General features: G+C 41.5%; 1 protein-coding gene across 7 annotated transcripts in view; it reads right to left on the reverse strand.

Moving 5' to 3' along the window:
* KCNQ1 (potassium voltage-gated channel subfamily Q member 1) overlaps positions 1-25,797 on the reverse strand; it is a 286,139-nt gene that overhangs the window by 214,136 nt on the left and 46,206 nt on the right. For all 7 annotated transcript variants that reach the window (XM_081205287.1, XM_081205286.1, XM_081205285.1 and 4 more), the window contains one exon: positions 23,502-23,592. In XM_081205287.1, coding sequence (XP_081061413.1) covers positions 23,502-23,592 — 91 coding nt within the window. The remainder of the gene's footprint in view (positions 1-23,501; positions 23,593-25,797) is intronic.

A 25,797-nucleotide genomic window follows, 5' to 3' on the forward strand; every position in this document is an offset into this window, starting at 1 on the left:
GACTGGATTTCCTCCAAATTTGCATCTAATACCAAAATATTAGGCAATAAATTCTAATTTCATTAAAGCATAGTTTCTTGCTCATCTTTCTAAATTTTAAAAATACATTTAAAAGACAAAGCATCAGTCCATTTTCAGAGATCAATATCACCTGATTTTCTTGCATAAAAATTCCCCTACAGTGCAGCACAGGCGACCGTCTTTATCACTATCCCAGTTCCCTCTTTTCGAACCACGGCCATCTCTAGGTCTCTTCCTCTGTATTGTTGAAAGAGTGGTGAGGTGAAGTGCTTAACCTGACTGGGCAGTGGCAAAAGGTGGGAAGGTGGAGAAGCTGTTGAGAAACTTTTCAGCTATTTAAATGAGCTTGTGGGCAGGGAACGAGGCTATGGAGAGACAGATGCGTAGGATATACTGAGAAACACTGAAGACAGCAACAGAGTGGGTGTTAAGGAAACTCCATTTCAGTGACAATCTGGGCTTGGGTCAAGGGTAGGATTATATGAGAAGATTGCATGTATGGACAACAGTCTGAGGTGAACCAGGAGCCATGGAGCCAGCCAGTAGTCTGGACCAAAGAGTAAGTCACGCCCACAAGGCAAACCTGGAGACAGGGTCAAGGAACAAGCCAGGAATTAGTAGAAAAGAAGTAAGTAAGAAACAGACGACAAACCAGAAGGCAGGACTGAGAGGCAAGCCCGAAGTCAAGATCAAAATTTAACCAAGGACACAGGAAAAAACCAGATCTCAGGAAGAAGCTGCTGCATGAACAAAGGTCAACTTAATTAAAACAGGACTTCTTCCTGTCCAGGAGGATCCAACGGCCACCCTGGGTAGGCAAAGCCAGTCCAGAGTCTGAAGGTATGTCACTGAGAAGCAGCCACCTGCAGTTGAAAGGGTCAACACACAGGGAACATGCACAGGGTTCCAGCAGTTCCTGACGGCATGTGAGGGACTTGGAACGTGATGGGGTGGATGGAAATATTTATCTAAGTACCATTAAGTGCCATTTGTTTCCAGAGTTGCCAGGATCAGGCTGCTTTCCTAGTGTCATACCTCTGCAGGAGGTTTCCAATTCGCCAGCTAGGCAGGATCTGAGTGTGCAAGGCTGGAGTGGCAGTGTGTTAAACACACAGAGGTGGCAAGGAGATAAAGGAAATCACTGGAAAAAAATGAGAACTAAGATGAAGATTCCAATAGATTCAAGAATTCTACCCACAATGGCTGCTTTATCTATAATCAGACAGGTTGACTATCAAAATGTCTGACCATGAGTGATATTCAGTTATGCTCCTTTCCCATCAATGTGGTATCAGAAGTGTCCTACCATACCTCAGGGATCCTAAGGCAACTGAAGAGGGATACAGTTAAAAATAAATTAAAGATACCCTGCTGTATCTTGGTTAATAAGGATGAGAGGGAGAGAGAAAATTCTAATGAAACATTTTTTACGTTTTCATTTTCTTTCCACATCCACTAAAACAAAGACAATATACTTTTACTAGATCAACTCAGTAAGAGGGCTGAGTTTTCCTGTGTGTGCATAAATGCAGAAAAGCATTTATGATGCTTTGCCAAATGAAAGGCCTGCGTGTAAATATAACTAATAAAACAAATAAACTGTGCAAAGGTACAGCCTGGCTTGGAAGATAACAAGTAATCCAAAATTACTTTATGCCGATGCCAAAAATGGTAAACAAATGTTGTGCTCATTTCTGAATTACAATCTCACATACCACATCACGATGTGCTTTTAACCTCTGGCCTAGCAGGGGTCACAATGTGACATCATCACATTCCATTATCATGACACCACTTTGTCTCAAAAGGTCAAATTCCTACTGCTGGCAACATTGCATCCCTATATGCAACATGGCCCCTAGAAAGTTACAGCTTTCAGTAAACACACTGCATTTCTCAGTACAGTTATTTCTACTAATTAATAACAAGCTAGTTCCAAAGAGCATGCTGACAAATTTGTTCTAAACTGGATACATTCAGAACAAAATAAAAATAGGGTTGTTTTTTTAATAATATAAAAATATTTCAAGAATCAGAAAACAGTAAGAGCTGCATATAAGAAAGAGCTTCCATATATGACTTTGCTTTACTAGTCCAAAGTTTAATAGTTAGCCAACAAAATGCATCTTATTTTTTTCCATAATGAATACATTGTAGATTTATTTTGGACAGAGGAAACACACTCCAAGTAGCTAAACTTGGGATATTTGTATATTCAAGCCAGTTATACATCACTGCACTGATGTTTTCCACAGAAATATTTGGCCATGGTGGTTTTGGCAGCAATCTTAGTCTAATTTTAGAATCAGTAAATATATCTCAGGTTCCTTTCACATTCAGCTTGCACTCTGCCTATTTTTACTCATTCATGCAACGAAAGCAAGTTCCTTCTAAACTGCAGCTCATTCCCTTAGAATGATAAATAGTACAAACTGACACAGTTATATTGATGGGAGTGGTTTTGTTTTCTTGTTTGCTGATAAGGCAGGGATAACCAAAATATTTGGACCAGTGGGCACATTTTTAATTTGGAGAAAGTGCAGGGCCACCAGTCACAACAGCTATATCCTGGTGGTTCTGATTACAGAGCTTACATGCACACACAGTGAGAAACAGAGAGAGATGTTGTTGCTGTCTAATCATAACAGGGAGTATTCTTCAGTACTAGAAAAAAATATTCAAGGCAGCCACACCACTCTCATTTCACAGAAATCACTTAGAAGATACCTGCACATTTTGCCTCATAACTTTCTTTCTAAGAAGGCTATAGATTTCCTTAAAAAAGAAGTTCAGCCTGGCACATCACTGGAAGCCTCCTAGGGCACTAGACTGGCAACCCCTGCTACAAGTGAAATGGACCCTTAAATGTTGTCAATTTGGTTTTAGGTGTTTTATGAATTGCCACAGGGTGGAAATGTGATTCTTCTTGTATATTTCATTATGTCTGTGGGTTGTAAACTGCCCTGAGAGCAGAAATGTGGAAAGGCAATTAACAAGCTAGAAATGACGTGAAATTATTACTCTTCAGCAAATTCTCATATCTGGTCATCTTAGCTCATTAGAGACTCACAAGTGTAGAGAGGAAAATAAAGGAAAAGAGGGGAAAATATATGCTGTTGTATGTTCTTCCAGGTTATGTCATTTTATTATTCCATAGCCTCGAGTTACAGTCTATAAAAAGGCACAGCATATAGTTTACATTCATATAAACACAGACATTGGAGCCAGCAATACGAAAAAGAGACTTTCCCCTTTCCTTCCCTTCCCTTCCCTTCCCTACCCATTTGAGAGAATCAAATTGTCCATCACATCATCTGCTACACCAATCAACAGTTGCATTATTAATTGTATTAATATATTAAGTTTCTATACTGTGGACCACCCTGTAGGTTGTGGAGACAGTGAACAACTTCTATAAACACACACACACCAACATAATTGTGTACCAGCCTAAGTATTGTGACACAAACTTTATAACTTCACATTCAGTGGTTTGCTTTTGTTTTAAAGGGGGAAAGAAAAATGGCCAGCTATTGTTTTAAAAACTGTGTATAAAGCAAGTTTCCTTTCTTCGTGAGAATGTATTATCACCTCGAAATACTGTTTTTAACACTCAGATTATAACTACAGCCAAGATCATCTGAGGGAGACATTAGTTAAAGTCTCAACCTGAAGCAACAATCTGCCTAAACATAGATTGGTTTTGACTTGCAGAACAGTTGAGCTAGTCTGCTATCTCCCGTGTTCATTATCACACTATTAAACAGAGTCCAGTGTTTCTGTAGTTACTATCAGATGAAATGAGCTAATTTCCCTGGAGATTTATCTACACAGACCAGATGTCTTTAGCTAGCTATTCCCCAGATTGAGCAGAGTGAGGCACATCCAATGCCTTCACTGTTACCATAGAGACAGGCTTTCCCATCCACTGTGCAGCCCTGCTATAGTAGCTACCAGCTGTTGTCTAGTCAAACCCTCCACCAGAAGACAGTGAGGCAAAAGTGGGAGACCCAAAGCTGAGGTTCTCCCAGCATCTCAGACAGAATCTTCAATGGCAATTTCCCTATCTCCAGCTCCTTAGCCATCACTTTTAGGCTAGCTAGTATTGTTTAAAGCTGTTGGAACTCGTGTGTGTGTAATTCTCTACTACCCTATATTAGTTTGTGTGAGCAGACTGGTAGGCATAATGCGCACTGTACTGTTGTAGCAGATGCTGCCAGACAGTTAAGAAGCTTAAGGCACAATCCGGCCACAGTTTTATTCTGTTTTATTATTTAAAACACAATCATCTCTAACTGGGTTACAAGGATGCAATGCAAAAAGTAAAAAAATAATAATAATCAGTTAAAATGGCCTGCTGGAATAAAAATGGGTTCAGTAGGAATCGGAAGTTCAGTAGGGAGGGGCCTGCCTGACCTCAACTGGAAGAGAGTTCCATAAAATTGAGTCCACAATACATGGCTCCTGGTGGATATAAGTTGTGCATCCAAGCTTTAAGGAACCACTAACAGTGACTCCCCCAATGACCTTCGTGATCAGGCATGGTTACAAGGGAGTAGGTAGTCCTTGAAGTATGCTGGACCAAATTGTTAAGGGCCTTGTGAATTAATATAAGAACCTTGACCCCGGTCAGGTAGAGCATTGCAGTTATGTGTTGCCAATAGGTAAAGGGACCCCTGACCATTAGGTCCAGTCGTGGCCGACTCTGGGGTTGCGGCGCTCATCTCGCTTTATTGGCCAAGGGAGCCGGCGTACAGCATGACTAAGCCACTTCTGGAGAACCAGAGCAGCGTACGGAATCGCTGTTTACCTTCCCGCCGAAGCGGTACCTATTTATCTACTTGCACTTTGAGGTGCTTTCGAACTGCTAGGTTGGCAGGAGCAGGGACCGAGCAACGGGAGCTCACCCCGTTACAGGGATTCGAACCGCCGACCTTCTGATCAGTAAGCCCTAGGTTCTGTGGTTTAACCCACAGCGCCACCCGCGTCCATTAGCAGCCTAGCCGCAGCATTTTGCAGCAGCTGGAGCCTCCAGACCAAACCCAAAGGGAGCCCCACACAGAACCCATTGCAACAATCAAGCCTTGAGGTTACCAATGCATGGAGCACCGTGGTCACACAATTCCTGTAGTTGACTGTAGTTGACATACCAGCCATAGCTGTAAAAGGCCACTGAGGCCACCTGAGCTTCTCGTGACAAAGCTGGATCCCAAACTCTGAACCTGTTTTTTAAGAGGGAGTGCAATCCCATCCAGAACAGGCAACTGACCAATCTCTGGGATATGAGAACCACCAATACACATTGCCTCCATCTCCCCACTGATTTAAACAGGGAAGTGAAGCACATGCTTAATTATCTCCTACTTAAAGCACAATCTCATTGCTTAACTTTTAACTAAACCATGTCTGTAAATCCCAGTCTCGATGCTCTGTTGAACTAAGGATGAATACTATCAAAGGGAAAAGCTCTTCTTCAGATTAGTGTCTCTCTATCGCTATGCTTCCTTCAAAGCTTTAGATATCTCGTTTCAGTCCACTAATTCATCACTTGCTACTATGATGAGCCATAAGAGGAGAAAAACAATTGTGGCCACCATTTTCATTCTTGCATTCTTCTCTTTAAATGGACTCAAGTTCAAATGTCTAATTATAACTTTGAAGAGTTAATGATCAATTCAACAAAGGCTTTAGAATGTCTTTGAAGCTGTAACAACAAGCCAAAGATGATGGAGAGGGAGTGTTAACTCCACAGGGAACTTACAGAGTAGGTTGTAAAGGTGAGAGGCTGGCTTATGTCTTCCAGTTAATAAAACTCTGTTGCTTTGACTTGATAACAATGCAACATACACAACACCAGCAGACATTATCTAGCTTTGAATACAGCTGATAGTTATTTCATTAATCAAGTGTAATCAATAAAATGGCACTAATGCAGTAAGATATGTCTGTGTTGCCTTAGTAGTTCACCTACACCAGGAGCATAGCTGTCAACGTTTCCTGTTTTTTAAGGGAAATTCCCTTATTCCGAATAGGATTCCTCACAAGAAAAGGGAAAAGTTGACAGCTATGACCAGGAGACAGATGCTGGTACTGGTGCCCTGTTGATGTGATATTGCCAACTATGGTATCCAATTGTCCTGGGCCACATGAAAAAGGAGCGCCCCGAAGCACTCTTTGCAGGGGCTCTTTTCTTCTCTGTCAAACCCCTCAAGGTGCTGCCCCTCATAGGATTAATCTTGTCCCTCGTGCTTTTTAACATTAATGTGAAACTTCTGGGAGATGCTGTTCAGAATTGCACCATTCAGCTCTTTTTCTCCTTTCCAGTTCACACAAAGGAAGGGCTGAATTTTCTTTTATGAGTAAGGTCACTCCAATGTTAAACCACTTGTGTGTTGTTACAACCAGTTCCACCAGCTAGAAATGTGGCTAGGCATTCTCTCAAACTTAAGTCACCAAGAACCCCCAAACCAAATTATTTGTCTACCTTATCTTAAATAAATAGCCATTTGTCAAAGGAAACATAAAAAGAGCCAACGCAGCTGAGTTCTTTTAGTTTTACTCCTGGCAGTCTTGTGCTGAAACCCGTCCCCTAATTTCCTGAATTTTTTCTTCCACTACAAAATATGCTTTTATTTTTCTGCCACATTCATAGGGCACACTAGAATTTCATTGGGTTGTATCTAGCATTAGTCATGCTCAGAGTAAACCACCTGAAATTGATGGACTGAAGTTAGTCATGTCCATTAACTGCAAAAGGTCCACTCTGAGTATGACTGGAGTTGAGCTTACTTTATTGTTGTGGATTTGTACTTTTGTTTTTGTATTTGATCCCCCCCCCCGTTAAGCATTTTTGCAGACTCCCCAACTGATTTTGCTCCATTTACCATCACTCCCCTTTCCATTAACAAAATACTTGCACACTAGTTTCTTTAAAAGTAATATATATGTGCCAAATATGCACAGTGGCCGATCACAGAAGCAACAATTTGTGATAACAGAATCATTATACTATTCCTAAGTGATTAACACCTATGATGGTATCAGAAGCCATTGCTTCTGCTATCTGCACCCACATATATCTGCATACATAACTAGCTTCTCAACCACCAATAGACTATTACTCACCCCAAGGGTATAGCAACTGTAACTGCAAAGCTGGATTATAGAGCCGATTTTGGAAAAGCAAATTCTTTTTCTACAAATCACAAAGCGCCCCCTCCTTCAAAGCAACCTCATAAATCAAAAGACCGTTGCAAATATAATAGATTCCTTCATCAACTTAAAACAGAATGTTTATTTTTACACACATGATTTTTAGACTCTGTTACCTTGAAGCAATGGCTGTTTAAAAAGTGGTTTTTATAGAAAGGGAGAGAAAATATATGTTCATCGGTCTAGACATATCCATCGCAGACTAATAGAAATAAGTGCATCTTTCATAAGATTTATTTTTATAAACAAGGGCTAGACCACCAGTTACATTCAATAAGTATGTTTTCATGTTTCAGCATTCTTGTTAACCGCAGCTCCCCTCTCCCCAGCTCTTCCTTTGATCCTACTTCACTGTGCACATCAATCACCTCCCCCAAAGGAGAATATATATATACATGGACAGTTCAGCCGACCAACTGTGCAAGGAACACATTGCCAAACCAATCCTCCTCATGGATAAAAAGAGAGCCCAGAGGAGAACTTTGCATACGCATCACCTAGATGGGGCACGTACAGATACATAAACATCAATGACACAAGGTTTAATTTACTGAAAGAAAGGGAAGAAGAAGCACAAGACTGAAGACATGTGGAGATCTTAGAAGCATCTAAGTGATCCATGTGTTCTGCTTTTTTTTTAATGTATTACCATAAAAAGGGAAATACACACACATCACTATGACCATCTTCAATCAAGGTATAGGTAAAAGTACAAACACTTAAAGAGAAACAGAAGTATTGAATAAAGGATGATGACCGATTATGGAATACAGCTGGTGTGAAGGTTAACCCAATAACTTATTCCAGAAGACCTGATGAACATGTGTGGATGTGTTTGAGATACCATAGTTCACACTGGCTCATCAGAAGCTACCTTAAAAACCAGACTATTGGTGCATCTACTGTACTTCAGTATTACTGGCAGGAAGTCTCCAGAGTATGAGACAGGGGGCTTTCACAGCCCTACCTGGAGATACCAGGATTGAAAGTGGGACTTTTGTAATCAAAGCTTGAGCTATGCCTCTTTTTAATACCAAAGTTTGACGGTGAGTTGGTATCACAACTGTTTAGCTCTGACAAATACTTATTCCCATGGTTCAAGATATCAAAACTAAGAGCACTGGACTGCACAAGGTTCATCTTATATATTTTGGAAAACTCTGTCCTGCTGCAAAGAAACAAAGAACAGAAATTAAATGACAGAGGTTCTCCATTGTCAGTCCTCTTCGAGATGTCGCCCGGTCCAGAGTTGTACTCTTGACAGCTGATTCCTGCACAGCATATTTCCCTCTTTCCAAAAATGGACTTATTGCTAATGATTACCTCAACTTAATATGTAAGTTCAAAAGAGAATGGATGCAGCACTTCCAATAGTATTAAACTAGCAAAACAGACACACACAAAACACCAGCAGCAGCTTGTACTGTACTACTACGGTGATTTTAAAATATACCTAAAAAGATTTGCTTATTATAGGTTTGGAAACCTGTTTGCACTGAAACACGGCTGACAAACAGAAAACATGACCTTTTATTCTGTTAAAAACAGTACTTAGGAGAGAGAGAGAAAACAGAAGCTTACGTGGAAATATAAATGATGAAAAGTAAAATAAAAAGTGCATTTCCCATTATCCCAGGCATTGTGATTTATTGAGTGATTTGCTCACCCACAGCTTTTTATTTTAGTATTTGGGAAGGGGGAAACACATCCAGAGGTTTATTACCCTTTACAGAGATATAATGAGATATATTTTCTCCAGGAGGAAAGCCTGCTGGCAAGGACACCAGCTGCATTGGTGCCCAACCCCCAGGGCAGAGGGACAGCCATCACACAGATGGGAAATGGCTGGGAAGAAAACAGGAAGAAAGCCCTGAAATAAGAGAGCCTCTACCTACCATATCAAAGCTCAAGTCTGGAACCCAGATGCTGCAATCTGAACATGGTGGCATCATTGTTAAATATCTGATGCTAAGTGACGGATAGCTTTATAGTATGTAAAAGCTCAGTATCTTAACGGTCCTGCGGTGACTCAAAAAACCAAGAGCCTAACATAAATACACACACACACAAATAGCCAACAGCATTTTGAGCTTTTTACCTGTAATGGTTTACTTGTCTAAACACGCACGTGTGACTTAATCATATTAGTAATATTTTCCTGACCAGCTTCATTTTTTAAAGAACTTATTTGGTATTAGCTAAGCAGTAGATAGAGTGGAGAAAGCTTACAGTATCAAGTCTGTTGTTGTTGTTGTTGTTGTTGTTGTTGTTGTTGTTGTTGTTGTTGTTGTTGTTATTCTGGTTATTCATATGCCCTTAATATCCAGATTTACTGAGATCCATTAATATTGTAATCTTATCAATTTATTCACTTATTTATGTATTTTTGTGTATGTATATGTATGTTTATGCACATGCACACTTTCTGTCTGTCTTTTGGTGTACCCAACATAGGGCTCCTAGCAGTAGCTGTTTTTTGAGAACCTGGAGCACTTTGGAAGACAGGCTGTTGCTTGCTACGTGTGTATTCAAACCAATGTCATATCTGATAAACAGATGTCACAGGGTTTAGGTCTTTTGTCCTGTTTCTAAAAAATATTGACAAGGAAGGAGAGGAGGCTATTCTTACAGGTGCTCTGCAGCTTTTATTTACCATATTTTTCGCTCTATAAGGAAAACAAGAAAAAAAATATTCTGAATCTCAGAAGCCAGAACAGCAAGAGGGATCGCTGTGAAGTGAAAGCAGCAATCCCTCTTGCTGTTCTGGCTTCTGGGATAACTGCGCAGCCTGCATTCGCTCCATAAGACGCACACACATTTCCCCTTACTTTTTAAGAGGGAAAAAGTGAGTCTTATAGAGCAAAAAATACGGTATTTCATTTTCTTACATTTTCATCCTGCCTTTCCACCAAACAGTGCTCAGGTTAGTTAAAAGCAACAGTAAAGATATGATAAAATATTGAAAGGATAGCAAAGGAGTAAAAACATTGTTGTTCTTTTACAAAGTTAATATAACCTTAAAAAAAAAGGCAAATTAACATTGACTTTAACTGGTTGTTTTTACTGATTTTACCAATGACAACATATTTACAAATCAGCTAAATGACCTGACTATATGTTTTGAGGAACATTCTGGAAAAACAAAAAGCTCATTTTTCAGTGTTTCTGTTCAGAAATGAGACTAGCTCTAAATCCTAAAGGATGCTGTGGAATTAGCATTCTGGAGATGAAATGAGCCCTGCTAACCACAGAAGTGTACTGTGGCAGTGCTTGAAGGTAGCTGATCCAAAGACCCCCTTTCCCCCTGACACATCCCTAAGAAATCCACAAAAATCTACACCAGCCCCCAAACTGGCACAGAGATTCCTGCCCTTCCCCATACACTAATATAAATGGGAAAGAAAGACTACATATAGAAAAAGCAGGAAGGGTGCGGGGAGAAAGAGCTTCCCTACCACCTCCACTGTCTGTGCCCCAGCAGAGGTGGGCCACCAGGGCTTAAGAGTGGCAGCTCCTCTGCCATGGATTCTCCCCACCAACCTCTTAGGATTGCTCAGTTTGTAGAGCTTTGTATTCACAAGCAGTTAAAGAGAACAAGAAAAGCAAATTGTAGAGCCAGCAGCTAATTGTAGATCCACCGCTAATGGGGAAGTGGCCAATGAGCAAACACAGTGGGGCAGCCATGTTGTTCTGGTCCAGTTGGGAGGGGGAAGAGACTGAAACCCTGGGAAGCCATGGTCCGTCAGCGTAGCCAACACTGAGGTAGATGGATCAATAGACTTGGTCGAAGATGGCTTCCTCAAAGATCAGAAGAAGACCATGGAGACATTTTCCTCTATGCTTAGGTCAGGTTTGCACCATTCCTGATCCACCAGGTCAGATGTTGGTCGTTAGATATGTGCAGCACTCTACAAAATAACTCAATAAATCTCTTGCTTTCTTCCCTGCTCAGGACTCCCAGAACAGGACTGTGGGTAAGCACCTCACAAATCAGAGTGTGTGGCTATTAGAAATAATTCAATGTGGTGGTCAATGTTGTTCAGCCCTCATTTAGTCTCTCAAACTTTTATATTCAGCTCAGTCCCCAGCATTTGCAGCACGCCATGGCTTGCATCAGACAATGAGGTTGGGCAGGGAGATTGCATTCTAAAGCAACTCTGATTGTGGATTATAAACTTGCATTCTTTCTTTCTTGGTAGTTTCATTGCCTAATTCAGTGTTGCTTTCCCCTGAAATATTATTTCAGTAATATCTACACCTTAATTCATTTCCCCCTCCCAACCCAGCATACTACTTTTCTCAGTTTAACACTAATTGGAGCTACCTCAAAATGCACATTCCACATGTTTCTGTTGACAGCCGCTAGACTCCAATGTCTAGTCTGCCATATAAGGGGGGATTTAGGCCATGAACAGAGCAGAAGCCAACAAAATGAAGAATTACATAGCTTTGCATTCTTGCAAGTATTTACTTTTTAAAAATGCCTCAGTCTCCGGGACTTCATTCAAAATCTTCCAGTGTTTGTGCTTACACAGAAACACACTTAAAAATAATAATAATCCACAAAGTATGTAGAAATACCTCACAATAACTTACAGTATTTATATTTATGTATTTGTTACATTTTGAAATTGCCCTTCTTCCTGTCGGAACTCAGAGCGGCAAATGTGTAAAATATGTGAAATTGGAATGTGGTTGCTTTTAACACCCAAATCACAGTGGAAAGGAAAATGGGTTTCTAACATGTGCAAGGCCCACTCAGCTCAGCTTGAGTATCTTGCAAGTATCATATTTAAGCTTTTTTGATAAATGTGCATAGCTCATATATTCAGTGAAATCAACATGTACAGTGGTACCTCTGTTTAAGTACTTAATTCGTTCCGGAGGTCCGTTCTTAACCTGAAACTGTTCTTAACCTGAAGCACCACTTTAGCTAATGGGGCCTCCTGCTGCTACCACGCCACCGCTGCACAATTTCTGTTCTCATCCTGAAGCAAAGTTCTTAACCTGAGGTACTGTTTCTGGGTTAGCGGAGTCTGTAACCTGAAGCGTATGTAACCTGAAGCGTATGTAACTCAAGGTACCACTGTATTTATTACTCCACTAAGTGCTACAATTTTCCCGATCACCACTAACACAGAGTGGTCATAGATGACTGTGCACCAACACGGTTGCCATGGCAGGGGCAGCTACACCAAAGATCTGTATGTCTGCAGCATCAAGCCACACCATGATATTTGCCAGATGCCTGCCACACAATTTGCTAGTTTGCTGCAGGTACATAGTAAAATCCACCACATCATGTGGGTTGGATGCTATATAGATAAACATTTCCCAATTGCTCTGTAGTTAGATTACAAGTGGTAAATTACGGTAGTAAGCTCTTGAAGTTTGCTGATTTGTGTGATGTTGTTGCTGTTTTAGAATATTAGACTCTTTAGGACTCAGTTTATTTCCTTGTTATTGCAATTTAATGGTACAGTTTTATTGTTTTGCTTGTAGGCTGCTTTGAGGGTCTTCGGTGGGAGCAGGAAATAAATGTAAATATTAAAATGCTATTTCAGATCCCATCGTTAGTGTGCATTGTTCTGTATTTGTTGAAAGACACACAACATTCAGGATAATAGGGAGTTTGATTTTCATGGAAGTTACGCTGTGATGACTATTGGACTGATAGACATATACATGGTTTATTATAAGAGTATAACAGTAGGCAAAGACTGAAATGCCCCAACAATTCACAAGCTTTAGCACAAAGCATAGCATAACAGCCTATATAGGTGCAAATATTTAAGGCCAATTTTGGTGCCTTCCCCCAGTGCCCATGGCAGTGAGGCATCACAACCACTGGGAGAGCACCATTGCTGCTCCAGACGTATTAGACTTCAGCTGCCATCAGCCCTGCCAGCATGCTAATGCTCAGGGATAATAGGTTTAATCCAGAAACATCTGAAGGGCCACAGGTTCACCCACTCTGAACTCTTATTTGCTTGCTCCATCTTAAACCACACAAGGCAGTAGCTCAGGGTGACAAAACAGGAAAATAAGAATCTGCCTTAACCCAAATCAGACTACAGTGGTGCCTCGCAAGACGAAATTAATTCGTTCCGCAAGTCTCTTCGTCTTGCGAGTTTTTCGTCTTGCGATGCACGGTTTCCCATAGGAATGCATTGAAAATCAATTAATGCGTTCCTAGGGAAACCGCCTTCAGACCAGGTCCGGGGACAGTCTGTCCCCGGACCTCTTCTGAAGGCTGGGGGGGACGGACAAGGGCTTTTCTTCCCACCCCCAGCATTTTAAAAAACCCCGGGACAGCGGAGGACTTCTCCGCTGTCCAGGCGATCTTAAAATGCTGGCGGGCGGCATTTTAAAATCGCCCCGGACAGCGGAGGACTTTAAAAGCCCCTGGGAAGGCAGGCAGGGGGGGACAAAGACTTTCGCCCCCTGCCCGCCTTCAGAAGGTGTTCCCGCCCCCAGCCCCGCTTCGGAACAGCGTTCCGAAGTGGGGCGGCTGGGGCAGATGTTCCCGCCCCCCCCCCGCTTCGGAACAGCGTTCCGAAGTGGGGCGGCTGGGGCAGATGTTCCCGCCCCCCCTCCCCGCTTCGGAACAGCGTTCCGAAGTGGGGCGGCTGGGGCAGCTGTTCCCGCCCCCCCTCCCCGCTTCGGAACAGCGTTCCGAAGTGGGGCGGCTGGGGCAGCTGTTCCCGCCCCCCCTCCCCGCTTCGGAACAGCGTTTTAAAATGCTGGGGGTCGGCAGCGCTTCGCTCCCGACCCCCAGCATTTTAAAATCTCCCCGGGACAGAGAAGTCTCTGCTGTCCCGGGGAGATTTTAAAATGCTGGGGGTCGGCAGCCCCCCAGCATTTTAAAATCTCCCCGGGACACGGGGAGATTTTAAAATGCTCCCGACTTCTCTGCTGTCCCGGGAAGATTTTAAAATGCTGGGGGTCGGCAGCGAACGCTTCGCTCCCGCCCGCCAGCATTTTAAGATCGCCCGGGGCAGGCGGGGGGGAAGGCAGGCGGGGGGGAGCAAAGACTTTTGCCCCCCGCCGGCCTTCAGAAGAGGTCCTCTTCTGAAGGCCGGCTGTGGGCGAAAGTCTTTACTCCCGACCGCCAGCATTTCCCTATGGGCTTTCGTCTTGCGATGCAAGCCCATAGGGAAATTCGTCTTGCGAAGCGCCTCCAAAACAGAAAACCCTTTCGTCTTGCGGGTTTTCCGTCTTGCGAGGCATTCGTCTTGCGGGGTACCACTGTACTGCCCACCTAGCCCAGTCTACTCTGCCTGGCAAAGGTCACAGACAGGATTTCCCACCATCAGCTCCTATCTTATTTTTGTTACTAGAGAGACCAGGAACTGAACCTAAGACCTGTTGCATGCAAAGTATGCACTCTTGTCTCTGATCTATGGTAGCTCTCCTACCTACCCAATGAACGTACTTGCTGTTCCGGGCTGCAGCTGTCCTACCCTGCACAATATGAGCATTTTTATTCTGTAAACGTTAAACAAACAAAAAAATCCCAAGGACAACAAACTGCAGTACCTGGTTTATCTATAAGCACATAGCAAAAGATAATTTGTTTTTTAATCAGCTGAGTTCTAAAGAATACCCACTTCACAGTTAAGAAAATGACAGACCTAGCTAATATATAATTGTTAGCAATCCTGGGCTAATATTCAGTTATTGTTTTAAGGTTGCAGTGAGACCTTCCTTTCCTATGTCACATTGATTCAATTTCGAACTAAGAGCAATTAGTTCGAAATTGTGCATCCATTTTACAATGCAAAAAAATAACAAAAAATAAGCATTGAATAAAGTGCATATAATTTTCCATTTTATATTTTCAGTTCATAAATATTTCCTATGTATTAATAATAAAAGTGCTTAGCTTTGGTTAGAAAAAGCTCTTGAAATTCCACTGATTTCAACGGCAATGCTAAGCAAATATTTCTCACTGGAACAAAAAAGAACCTGAAAATTATCTCTGGATGGACCATGCCAAAAGTAAAAGAAATGACTTCAGGTAATTAAGGGAAGAGCCTCAAAGTTATCTCCACAAATGCAAGTTCCTAAACCCATATTGCCGGAGATAATGCGAAGGTAGAAGGAAGGGGCGCTTACAGATTTTCCCCTTGAAAATCTCCCCTTCCCTCACCAGCTGGTTGGGAGCCCAGCTGGGGAAGAAATTAATTTAAAGCAGCAAGGGAGGGCAATTGCAGGGGGGAAATGGTGAATGGGGAAGGATTAAGGACCCCCTCCCTCCAGGTATCTCCCTGCCCTGCATTTATCTTACAAAGGAAACACTGGACTGGGAACTTCAAATTTCCCTTGTAACATCTATTCCTCCCCCCCCCCCAAAAGCCTGCCTTATTTTCTGTCCTTCCTCCAAACGTTTTAGGAAGCCCAACAACTTAATTCTATCCTCTCCCCCACCCTCAATAAAACTCAGTACTTGCATGTTGTAAATTAAAAGTTCATTTCAATATATTTATTTCACAGTCCTTTTTTTCAAATTACTCATCAGTATTCACTGCAGTTATTCAATTACGCCACACCTGCAATTTCAGGCTCTCTTTCCACACCAAGGGCCACTTAAAGCAATTCAATAGCTACCAGCTAGTGACAGCTGGCAAACCCAAACCTGCCTCCGGTAGTCTATCATATGCAATCAATTGCAAACAGAGCATCAGAAGGCTCATCTCATTATTTCCTGGATAATTCCCCCAGGGAAAACAAAATCAGCCCTCCACTTCGAGTCAGGATGCTGTAATACCCGCCCCAACCCCTCAATTCCTTTCTCCTCTCGTTTCCATCAGTTCACTACGCTGCTTTGGCTTTTAAGCTTGATATCCGTTATGTTATGTCAGCTGTTACATTACGCTTAAGACAATAGACTCCAGCTGGCTGAGGTCAGATGTAAAAACAAGGACCTAACAAAGCCATGGGCCCTCCAGTTATATTGAAATTGAGATACATACTGAATGTAGCACTTAATGACAAACCACTTCCCAGACTTTTGGACAAGACATAAAGGAAACACCTGTCACTGCAAGTGTAACATGCTAATCCTGATAAGTTTAAAAATCCTTCTCAGTGCTCAATTCTGCTGTATACCAGGGTTTAACAGGCTTAAGTTTCCTCTCCCCATCTCAAGAACAGAAAATTTTTCCTCTCCTCTGCTTATTATATATAGTAGAACTGTAAGTCTAAAATCATTTCTGCATAGCAAAACTGCTCTCATCCAGATGCTCTGCGTGAAGTGAGATTTACTGTTCTAAACCTGTACAATCGATCGTTAAAGTTCAACTAGTATTTTAGGTCTGACGGTATTTTCAGAAAAAGCAAATGTATGTGGATTTCAGAGTTCTAATTTTTTTAAAGGTTTTACAACAATTCCCTCAAACTGTGTTTTCCTTCCAGGCTGTGTTTTCTCTTAACTCACATAGTAGCCATGGATTAACAAGACTCCATTAAATGGTGAGTGTGTGAGAGGAAAGAAATCTATAATCAGCTGATGCCACATGGAAATAAATGTTCATTGTTACTTCCATGGCCAAACTTTCTCTTAAAAGCTCTGAGTTCTTAAAAATCAGACTTTACTTCTCTGTAAAGAGCTCTGATATATCTTCCAGAATGCGCAATTGATATACCAAAGAGAATAAAATAATAATAATAATAATAATAATAATAATAATAATAATAATAATAATAAAATTATTCATTTATGAATTGTTTCACATATAATATATTGGAAGCAATTTGACAGTTTAAAAAATCACACACACACACCCCCAAAAAATGTTACACAATTTCATATATAAAGACAATGATAACTTCTTTTTTTAAAAAAGCTCCAACTTGGCATTTAAAAACAGCTTCAAACCCAAGACAGATAGAGTGGGATAAAGAGGTCCACTTTAAAAGGTTTCTTGAAACTAGAAAAGAGTTTTCAACAAGCAGCAATGGAAAAAGCTGCCCTTGCAACTAGCACCTCAATAGGTACCATTTAAGATGTGCCCAGTTTCAACTCCATTATCCTCCCTCCTCAAAACCAACAACTGTTCTTCCAGTTGAAAACTGGCCATGTTCCCCACCCCCATCCCAGCAGCAGATAACCTCCTCCACCCATTTCAGCCTCCATCCTCTAAACTGAGCTTGCCAACAATCATGCTCCACTACAGTCATTATACTGAGATCACTATGTCTTATCACATTGGCCATGAGAAGCAGCCTGCTGATGGCGAGAACAATTTACCCCTATTGGTCTGTGCTGGATTGCAATCTGTCATATCCAAAGGTTCTGGCCAGAGCCCTTCCTTACAGGGTCAGGACCACGTGAATTAAGGGTGTTTCGTCGCTGAATTCACATTTTCTGTTTTTCTTCTTCAACAAGAACATGAAAGGCCAGGTAATAAACAAGTAACAAGTGCAACATAGTTTGCTACTTTTATTAATGGAAATAACAATTGAGGCATAACGTTTGCTTTTTTAAAATCAATCTGAAATATGTTGTTTACTCATTTTATTCCATTTTAATCCTGCACCCTGATTTCATGGAGCTCAGGGTGACATACACGGATCTTCCTCACCTCCAGTTTGATCCTAATAGTAACCCTTTGAGGTAGGCTACGCTAACAGAGGTGCGTGCGCAGTAAAGGTATGAACCTGAATTTGATCCTCAGCTGACACTCTAACCACTGCACCACAATGACCCCTTTTCATGTATGATTGCTTTTTCATGGGGACGGCTTTCATTGCATTGCAGTGCACTGCCTAACAATACAAGGCTTATTTTTCCCACTGAAAAGCTTAGAGCAGAATTACAGTTATGAGGGAATGGATGAAAGGACACTGCAGGAGACATATAAACACTCTGAATATTATTTTTATAGAGGTACAAATCTTGTCTCCCTATACCTGATCTCCCCCTGCCCCGCAGTCTTACCAGGGCACTATAAAATTCATGAACTCAGTTACAAATGCTGTGGGGGATTATACAAGAATTATATTCATTAACAATTAGCTCTGACCCTTATTCTCCCCCACAGTTCTTTGTTTACTTTAAAATATATATCTCACGTACTATTTGGAAAAAAAAATATTTTTCATGATTAAATGATGGCAGAATTAACCGTTTAACCATTAATGCACCCTCAGTTGCAGCTGCCTCACAAGACGGCTTAACACTGCCCCCTGTAGATTTTGCAAAGGAAATCTTTCCCTTCTGTGGCAATTCATAGTTGAAAGATAGAAGCGATGTTCTTCCCTTCAATATTCTGGCCTCATTTTACACTCTCTTTCCAGAGCAGTATGGCCTGAGACCTTTTTTGTATTTGCCCAGGTACAATGCTTGCAGTATTATCTCCCTTTTAAAAGCATGCATGCAACAGCGAGGCCTCCAGCCACATTTTAAGCTAAAATAGGGGTGGTAATAATACACATGGTTGCAGTTCACAGTACATGTGCCACTTGCGTATTTTGTGTTCAGCTGTTCACATCTAAACACAAAAAGGCCCATAGAAACTGGCCTTAGCATGTTTGGATTAGGCTCTTGAGGCAAAATAATTTCAGACCTTGCATTCACCCTCATTGTTTCTCACACTGGAGAAAGGAGGGCTACAGCTGGGATAGCAATATTCTTAGATACCCATTTAAAATCTCCACAAGTGGTGTGTATATTATGTGCGTTCTCATCCTCCTCTCATGCAACCAATTAAAAGCACAGGTTTTGCTGGCCAGTGTTTGAAAATAGGTGCAAATACAACAATAACAATAAAAACCCCAAGTGAACTATTTATCCGTTTTCAAGTTTCATCATCCTTGGGTAGATCTTGGAGACAACAGTACAACTTCTTAGAGCGAAGAAGAAAAATTACACGACAGAGTCCTTTCTGGACAGTGTCATCTGAGACTGTAGGTCTGATGAGATGGAGGGGAGGATTACATTTTTTAAAAATCATGAAAAACAAACCCTCATGTAGAAAACTAGTACATCAGGGTGGGTAGGAGTGTTCTAACCTACATTCGCCCTTATATACTAGTTTACTAGTTGAAGGGGGGCTTTTTTTTTCCATGAGTGAGCATTCAAGATTGTGACATACACCTGGAATCTAAAGTACTACAATTCCAGAGTAGCCCTTGGTGGATAATGCCAATATTAGGAGTGAAATGCCCCTTTTTCAGGTTCCTGAAAACAAAAACCTTCATTCAGGCCTTCAAATAAGCACACTTATTTATAAATACAATGCAATCCTAAACATGCCTACTCATCAGTAAGTCCCATTGAGTTCAACAGCACCAGCTGCCAGGAAAATGGGCATAGGGTTGCAGCTTTAGTCAACTAACAAGTTAATTAACAGACAGCTAATTGATTAAGACATCATATGTAAGCTATAGAAATGTCACAATAAATATCAGCACACTTGGCAGCAGAGAAAGAAGCTCACTGCTATTACGGAGGCATTTTGCCAAGATGGGATGGAGAAAGCATTCGCCACCTGTTTGTTACCTGCAGGATGCTCTGGATCTGTGGGAAGTTTAGGACCTGCTTATTGATTTAGAAAGCGATCAGTCTGACACCTATGGGCTACCATCCAGCAACTAGTCCAGGTCACTTCAGACATTATATTGCCAAATTCCTACACTGAAAGTATTTCTATGTAAGAATTAATGGAACACTTTTTGCCTTCTCGGTAGTGGCGCCTGCCCTGTGGAACGTCCTCCCAGCAGATGTCAAGGCAATAAACAACTATTTTACTTTTAAAAGACAACTGAAGGCGGCCATGTTTAGGGCAGTTTTTAATGTCTGATACTGTATTGTTTTTAATATTTGGTTGGAAGCCGCCCAGAGTGGCTGGGGAACCCAGCGGGGTATACATAAATAATTATTATTATTATTATTATTATTATTATTATTATTAATCATAAGACGTTGCAATCTTAAGTGAAATGAAATGTAGATGAATAACAAAGTTTATAATATTGGATAAGTTGTTTCACTCTGTAGTTGTTTCACTCTGTAGTAAAGGGCGGTGGCAGCTGTTCACATATAATGAAAATTATCTTTTTTAAAAGAAAAAAAAAGCCCAGTGATTCAATTAACCACCCTCCCTACCTTACTTCTTATCCTGAATAGTGAGGTGTTTGTGTGAGAAAGAACTTTTTAGGCTTCCTTTGACATAGACTCTGCCCTAGTTTCTCTTTGATACAACATTGAAAACAAACATCTCTGCCAAAAACATTAATAGTAAAAACAATGGAAAGTAAACATTGAAGGGCTTATACACTTTTAAGCCAACATGAAAAATGCTCCAATACAGTATTAGCAAGAGTTAAATCCTGAAGTACCATATTTTTCGTCCTATAGGGCGCACCGGCCCATAGGACACACCTCGTTTTTTTTGGGGGGGGGGGAATGAATAAAAAAAAATTATTCCCCCCCCCAGCCGCGGCTGCCACCCCAAGCCTTGGGGACACCCGTCGGAAGCACGGGGAGCCCTCCGGAGGGCTCCCCGTGCTTTGGGCAGCAGGCTGCCGCCCCAAGCCTCACGCGCCCGGCGGGACCTCCCGCGGGGCGCGCAAGGCTTGCGGACACTCGCCCAAAGCACGGGGAGCCCTCCGAAGGGCTCCCCATGCTTCGGGCTGCAGGCTGCTGCCCGCAAGCCTTGTGAGCCCGCGGGAACTCCCGCCGGGCTTGCGAGGCTTGCAGATAGCTTCCTGAAGCCTGGAGAGCGAGAGGGGTCGGTGCACATCGATGCCTCTCGCTCTCCAGGCTTCAGCGAAAGCCTGCATTCGCCCCATAGGACGCACACACATTTCCCCTTCATTTTTGGAGGGGAAGAAGTGTGTCCTATGGGGTGAAAAATACGGTAATCTAGCACATGTGATGTTGCATTTTCTCTACAAATATGTACCCTTGTAATTCTGGGACCAAAACTGACAACAAAATGAGATTCGTGAGAGAAAATAGCTTTTTCAGGCACACTGTATATCCCTCTGTTCAGAAGAATATTTAATCCACTTGGATCATGTGCTTGGGTTTTCTTAGATCATGCTGAGATAACAACATTCTGCTGTGTCTTGGCACCATAAAACCTCTTGCTTATGAAAATAAAAGAAAAATATAGTCTCGCAGGGAGAATACGTGTTTGAATTTACTTTTTCTATAGTTTAAATATTGAACTCTCAAAAACAATTTTTACACAAATATGCCTCATTCTCTTTATGAGTCATGGCCAAAACTCTCTTACACCAATATTTTAAACTTGCCAAGTGTACGTACACCCTGGCCTACAACATGATGATCCAGTCACAGGCCTGGATCCAACTTTAGCTGGTGTTGAAAAACTGCCAGCACAAAACAGAAAGGCAAAACCCTACCAGCACTGCCACCTAATGGCAGAAAATCCTGCAGCTAAAATCATTCAGAAATAAAATTGCTTAACTGTGTATTGTGCTCTGAAAGTCATTCCAACTGGCCATTACAATAACTATGTAACCAGGAACAATGGCCAAGCTTGTTTTTTTTCCTCCTTCCATTTTCCTTTTGTGTTGCGCCTTTTAGCTTTAGATTTCAAATCCCTCCTCAAGAGCCAACTTTTCTATGAAGCATTTCTCAAAAGCCCTTTACAGTGGTACCTTAGTTTACGAACTTAATCCATTCTGGAAGTCCATTCTTAAACCAAAGCGTTCTTAAACCAAGGTGTGCTTTCCCATAGCAGCGGGGGACTCAATTTACAAATGGAACACACTCAACAGGAAGCGAAACATGTTCTGCTTCCAAGGCAAAGTTCACAAACCAAAACACCTACTTCCAGGTTTGCAGCATTCTTAATCCAAGTTGTTCATAAACTAAGCTGTTCTTAAACCAAGGTACCACTGTAATTACTGTATTTATTAGATGTGCGTTGCAACACTTGTGTTCAAGGCAGTTAACTGTAAAATATGGAATAAAATACAAAACAATACTCAAACAGGTAGATAAAACACAAGCACAATCAATAAACAGGACAGGTGACTGAATGAACTGCTACAATTTACAGTGGCCAAGACAGACAGACCCATGCTCTACGAAATGAATGCATATCCTCTCGTTCCCCCCCTGCCTACATTTCCTTTCCCTTCTTCTGGTATCTCCAGTGTCAATTTTTAGATGGTGCGTATCTTCAGGCAGGGTTCTGTAAAGCGCCATGTGCATGCATAGCCCTATAAAGCAATAATGGCCACAATGACATTAATAGCCAGTCCTTTGACACTTCAGAAACAACTTTTATAAGTTCTTTAAAAAACAAAACTGTAGTCTAAAACCCCTGGAGGGCATGAGGCTGGGGACGGCTGGTTTAGGAGCTTGCCAAATATTGCCTGTATGTTTTAAATTGTTTTTAATATTGTTTTAAAAGTTGTAACTTGCCCCGGGGCCTTACAGCGAAGGGCAGGTAATAAATAAATTAACTCTCGAACCCTATGTAGAAGTTTGCTAATCTGTTTCCTCGTGAAAATTGTACTGGTTATTCCTCAACTACCACAAGTAGCTGTTCATGACAAGCTCCATTAATATATATATATATATTTAATTAATTATCAATAAGTGACAAAGAAAAAAGAATGAAAAGAAAACCAATATTGTACAAGCATAGAGAACTGTGCCTGAAAGACATAAAGATTGCGCCCGCCCCCCCAATTATAAATATGAACATGAACTCTGAAAGCTGACTCGCTGGAAAACGAAGGCTAAGGTTTTGCCAACATTAACAATTAATGCACGTATAATAAGGAATTCCCAACACACAAAACGACTGCAGGACTAATTGTTCAAAGAACGGCAAGTCGAATTAAATATAAATGCTGGCTTGCCCACCCTAAGAAATTAAGTCAGGTAATGCAATGCCAGTTAACTCCTACCAAAGTACTAGTAAGAAATAGAGGAGGGCAAGGACTGCTTATGGTGCTATTAAGAGGCATTCCATGAACTTGATACAATTTACCTTAAGAGGATGCTGTGGACCTATGGCACACTCTTTTCTGTCTAAATGCACAGATGCAGAATCAGGGGACAATTAGCATGACTGTATTGGTAAGGTTCAGTCCGCATATTCAGAAATTGTGTTTTGAAAAAAAGAAACCAAAAACACCACCATAAATTAATACAAAAAAACAAGAGAGGGCTGGCATGTACACATTACTGAAAGTCACATTTTCAAAGTAATTCAACAGCAAGCAGACACAAGCGTTGTTCCCAAGATGATATATAAAGCAAATATCCATTGCCATACCATCCAAAATAATGTTCCTGTGGCAAGAGCTGCATACTGATCAATCGTGGAAAGCACACTGAATATAAGGCAGACCAGCACTATGAGGAAACTGGAAAAAAAAGAAACAAGAAAAATTAAAATCACTAAAGTATTTCATTAGAAAGCTAGTACTTAAGGCAAAAAAAAACTAAACAGCAAGCACATTTTTGTAAAAAGGCTATCCATACTCCAATATTGAATTGTCCATGAATGGGGAGAGAATGGGAAAGAGGCCTGTAGTTGTTCATTTGTTGCAGGGGAGAAAATAAGAATTTGGAGAGGAGTACAGTGGTACCTCGGGTTAAGTACTTAATTCGTTCCGGAGGTCCATACTTAACCTGAAACTGTTCTTAACCTGAAGCACCACTTTAGCTAATGGGGCCTCCTGCTGCTGTCGCGCCGCCGGAGCACGATTTCTGTTCTCATCCTGAAGCAAAGTTCTTAACCTGAAGCACTATTTCTGGGTTAGCAGAGTCTGTAACCTGAGGCGTATGTAACCCGAGGTACCACTGTAGAGGCCTGATGCTAACACCATGGCTACTTTTGTTGAACTAGAGAGCAGTGCAGAGTTTGGACAGAATCTCCATAAGAAATTTTCTTTAGAATTTCTGTAGATTTTGAGCTCACCTTACTGTTGTCAGACTGAAGAAATGTTTCCCCACCCCTGCTGTAAACATTTTTGTAGCAGCCTGCAGCCGACCTACACTTCCTGATCTGAAAAACCTCTATGGGAGGAGTAACTTCCTGGTGCTTTCATCCTGGTCCTGGGCTTAGCAGCAAGGCTGCAGGGTGCAGAGCCCCGGTGAGATGGTTTGTGGTATGAAAGAAAGATCACTCACAAACACACCTCAGCCACCTCACAAAAGTACGGTAAGCGCAACAGAAAAACCTATCCACCCCGGCCACGAGAATTTCATATTGGCTTTCTACCAAACTGAAGGACTAGGCAGGAACTCGGGACCATGTACAGTGGTACCTTGGGTTACAGATGCTTCAGGTTACAGACGCTTCAGGTTACAGACTCCGCTAACCCGGAAGTAGTACCTCGGGTTAAGAATTTTGCTTCAGGATGAGAACAGAAATCATGCTCCGGTGGCGCGGCAGCAGCAGGAGGCCCCATTAGCTAAAGTGGTGCTTCAGGTTAAGAACAGTTTCAGGTTGAGAACGGACCTCCAGAACAAATTAAGTTCTTAACCCGAGGTACCACTGTATTAAGCTTTTCAACAGCAGTCGTAAGACTTTAAAACGTTAAAAATGATTGCATGTACTGGTATTTTGTTTTCATCAATGTCCACACAAGTACAAATTCATCTTGCAGCACTTCTCCCACCCGACCCTGGCAAACCCTTTGTATATCTGCACAAGCAGGCTGTGCAGTTGCAGCATTTCACATGCTATTGCCAATTCAACCAGCTGCAACAGCTCCTCTCTGGGAGCCATAAGCCCATCACACATTGGGCCAACATGGAGCTACTGTGTCTGCTCATCAGACACAGCTGCATGACCGACCATATAGCAAACAGCCATGGTTGTGGGCTGCTACCTGTGCCATGCAAAAACAGAAAAATCCCACAATTTCATGCAGTAGCTTTGTGGTAAATTAAGACTTAGCATTTAAATAGTCATCACATTCAATCAGTGTGTGCTCATTTTGCCCCAATTCTGCCATCTTTCTGCTATTATTTGTGCAGAATAAAAGAATTACTGTGCATGTCAAACAATAGATATCCTCCCTCCCCCACCAATTCTGAACTGGGGGGGAAACGGCTGAAACAGCTCTGAACAATGCAATCCTGAAACGGCTCTGAACAATGCAATAATATTTGTACTTTTTAAGAAAACAAGGCGCACAAACAGGATACTTGTGCACGTGTGTTTGTGTGTGTGTGCCAGGAAAAAGCTGAAATTATTAATTTGAAATATGCAGCCCCCATATTCCATATTAATTGTTTAATTGTATAACCTCAACTATTTGACAGAAATATTTCCCCCAAAGCCATCTCCTGCAGAGAACAATTGTTTTATAGATACATGTTTGCATAATTGGTGTCCACATTGTTAGATGTCCTTCTGCATGCAATAGGGTCTTCTACTTACGAAAGGACTGTTTTACACTTTTTGCTAGAGTGCTCAATATGAAAGTGAAACTAAAACTAGAAATATTCCTCCGTTTCCATAAGTTTGTAAAAACTATTGCAAAATGGAAGCATGAGGACAGAAATGAAACGTACATATTTCAGCACTACATGAACTCTTGCACAAGTTAGCATTTACA

Source organism: Podarcis bocagei (assembly GCF_964188305.1).
Source record: "Podarcis bocagei genome assembly, chromosome: 1".
Lineage (NCBI taxonomy): Eukaryota > Metazoa > Chordata > Lepidosauria > Squamata > Lacertidae > Podarcis > Podarcis bocagei.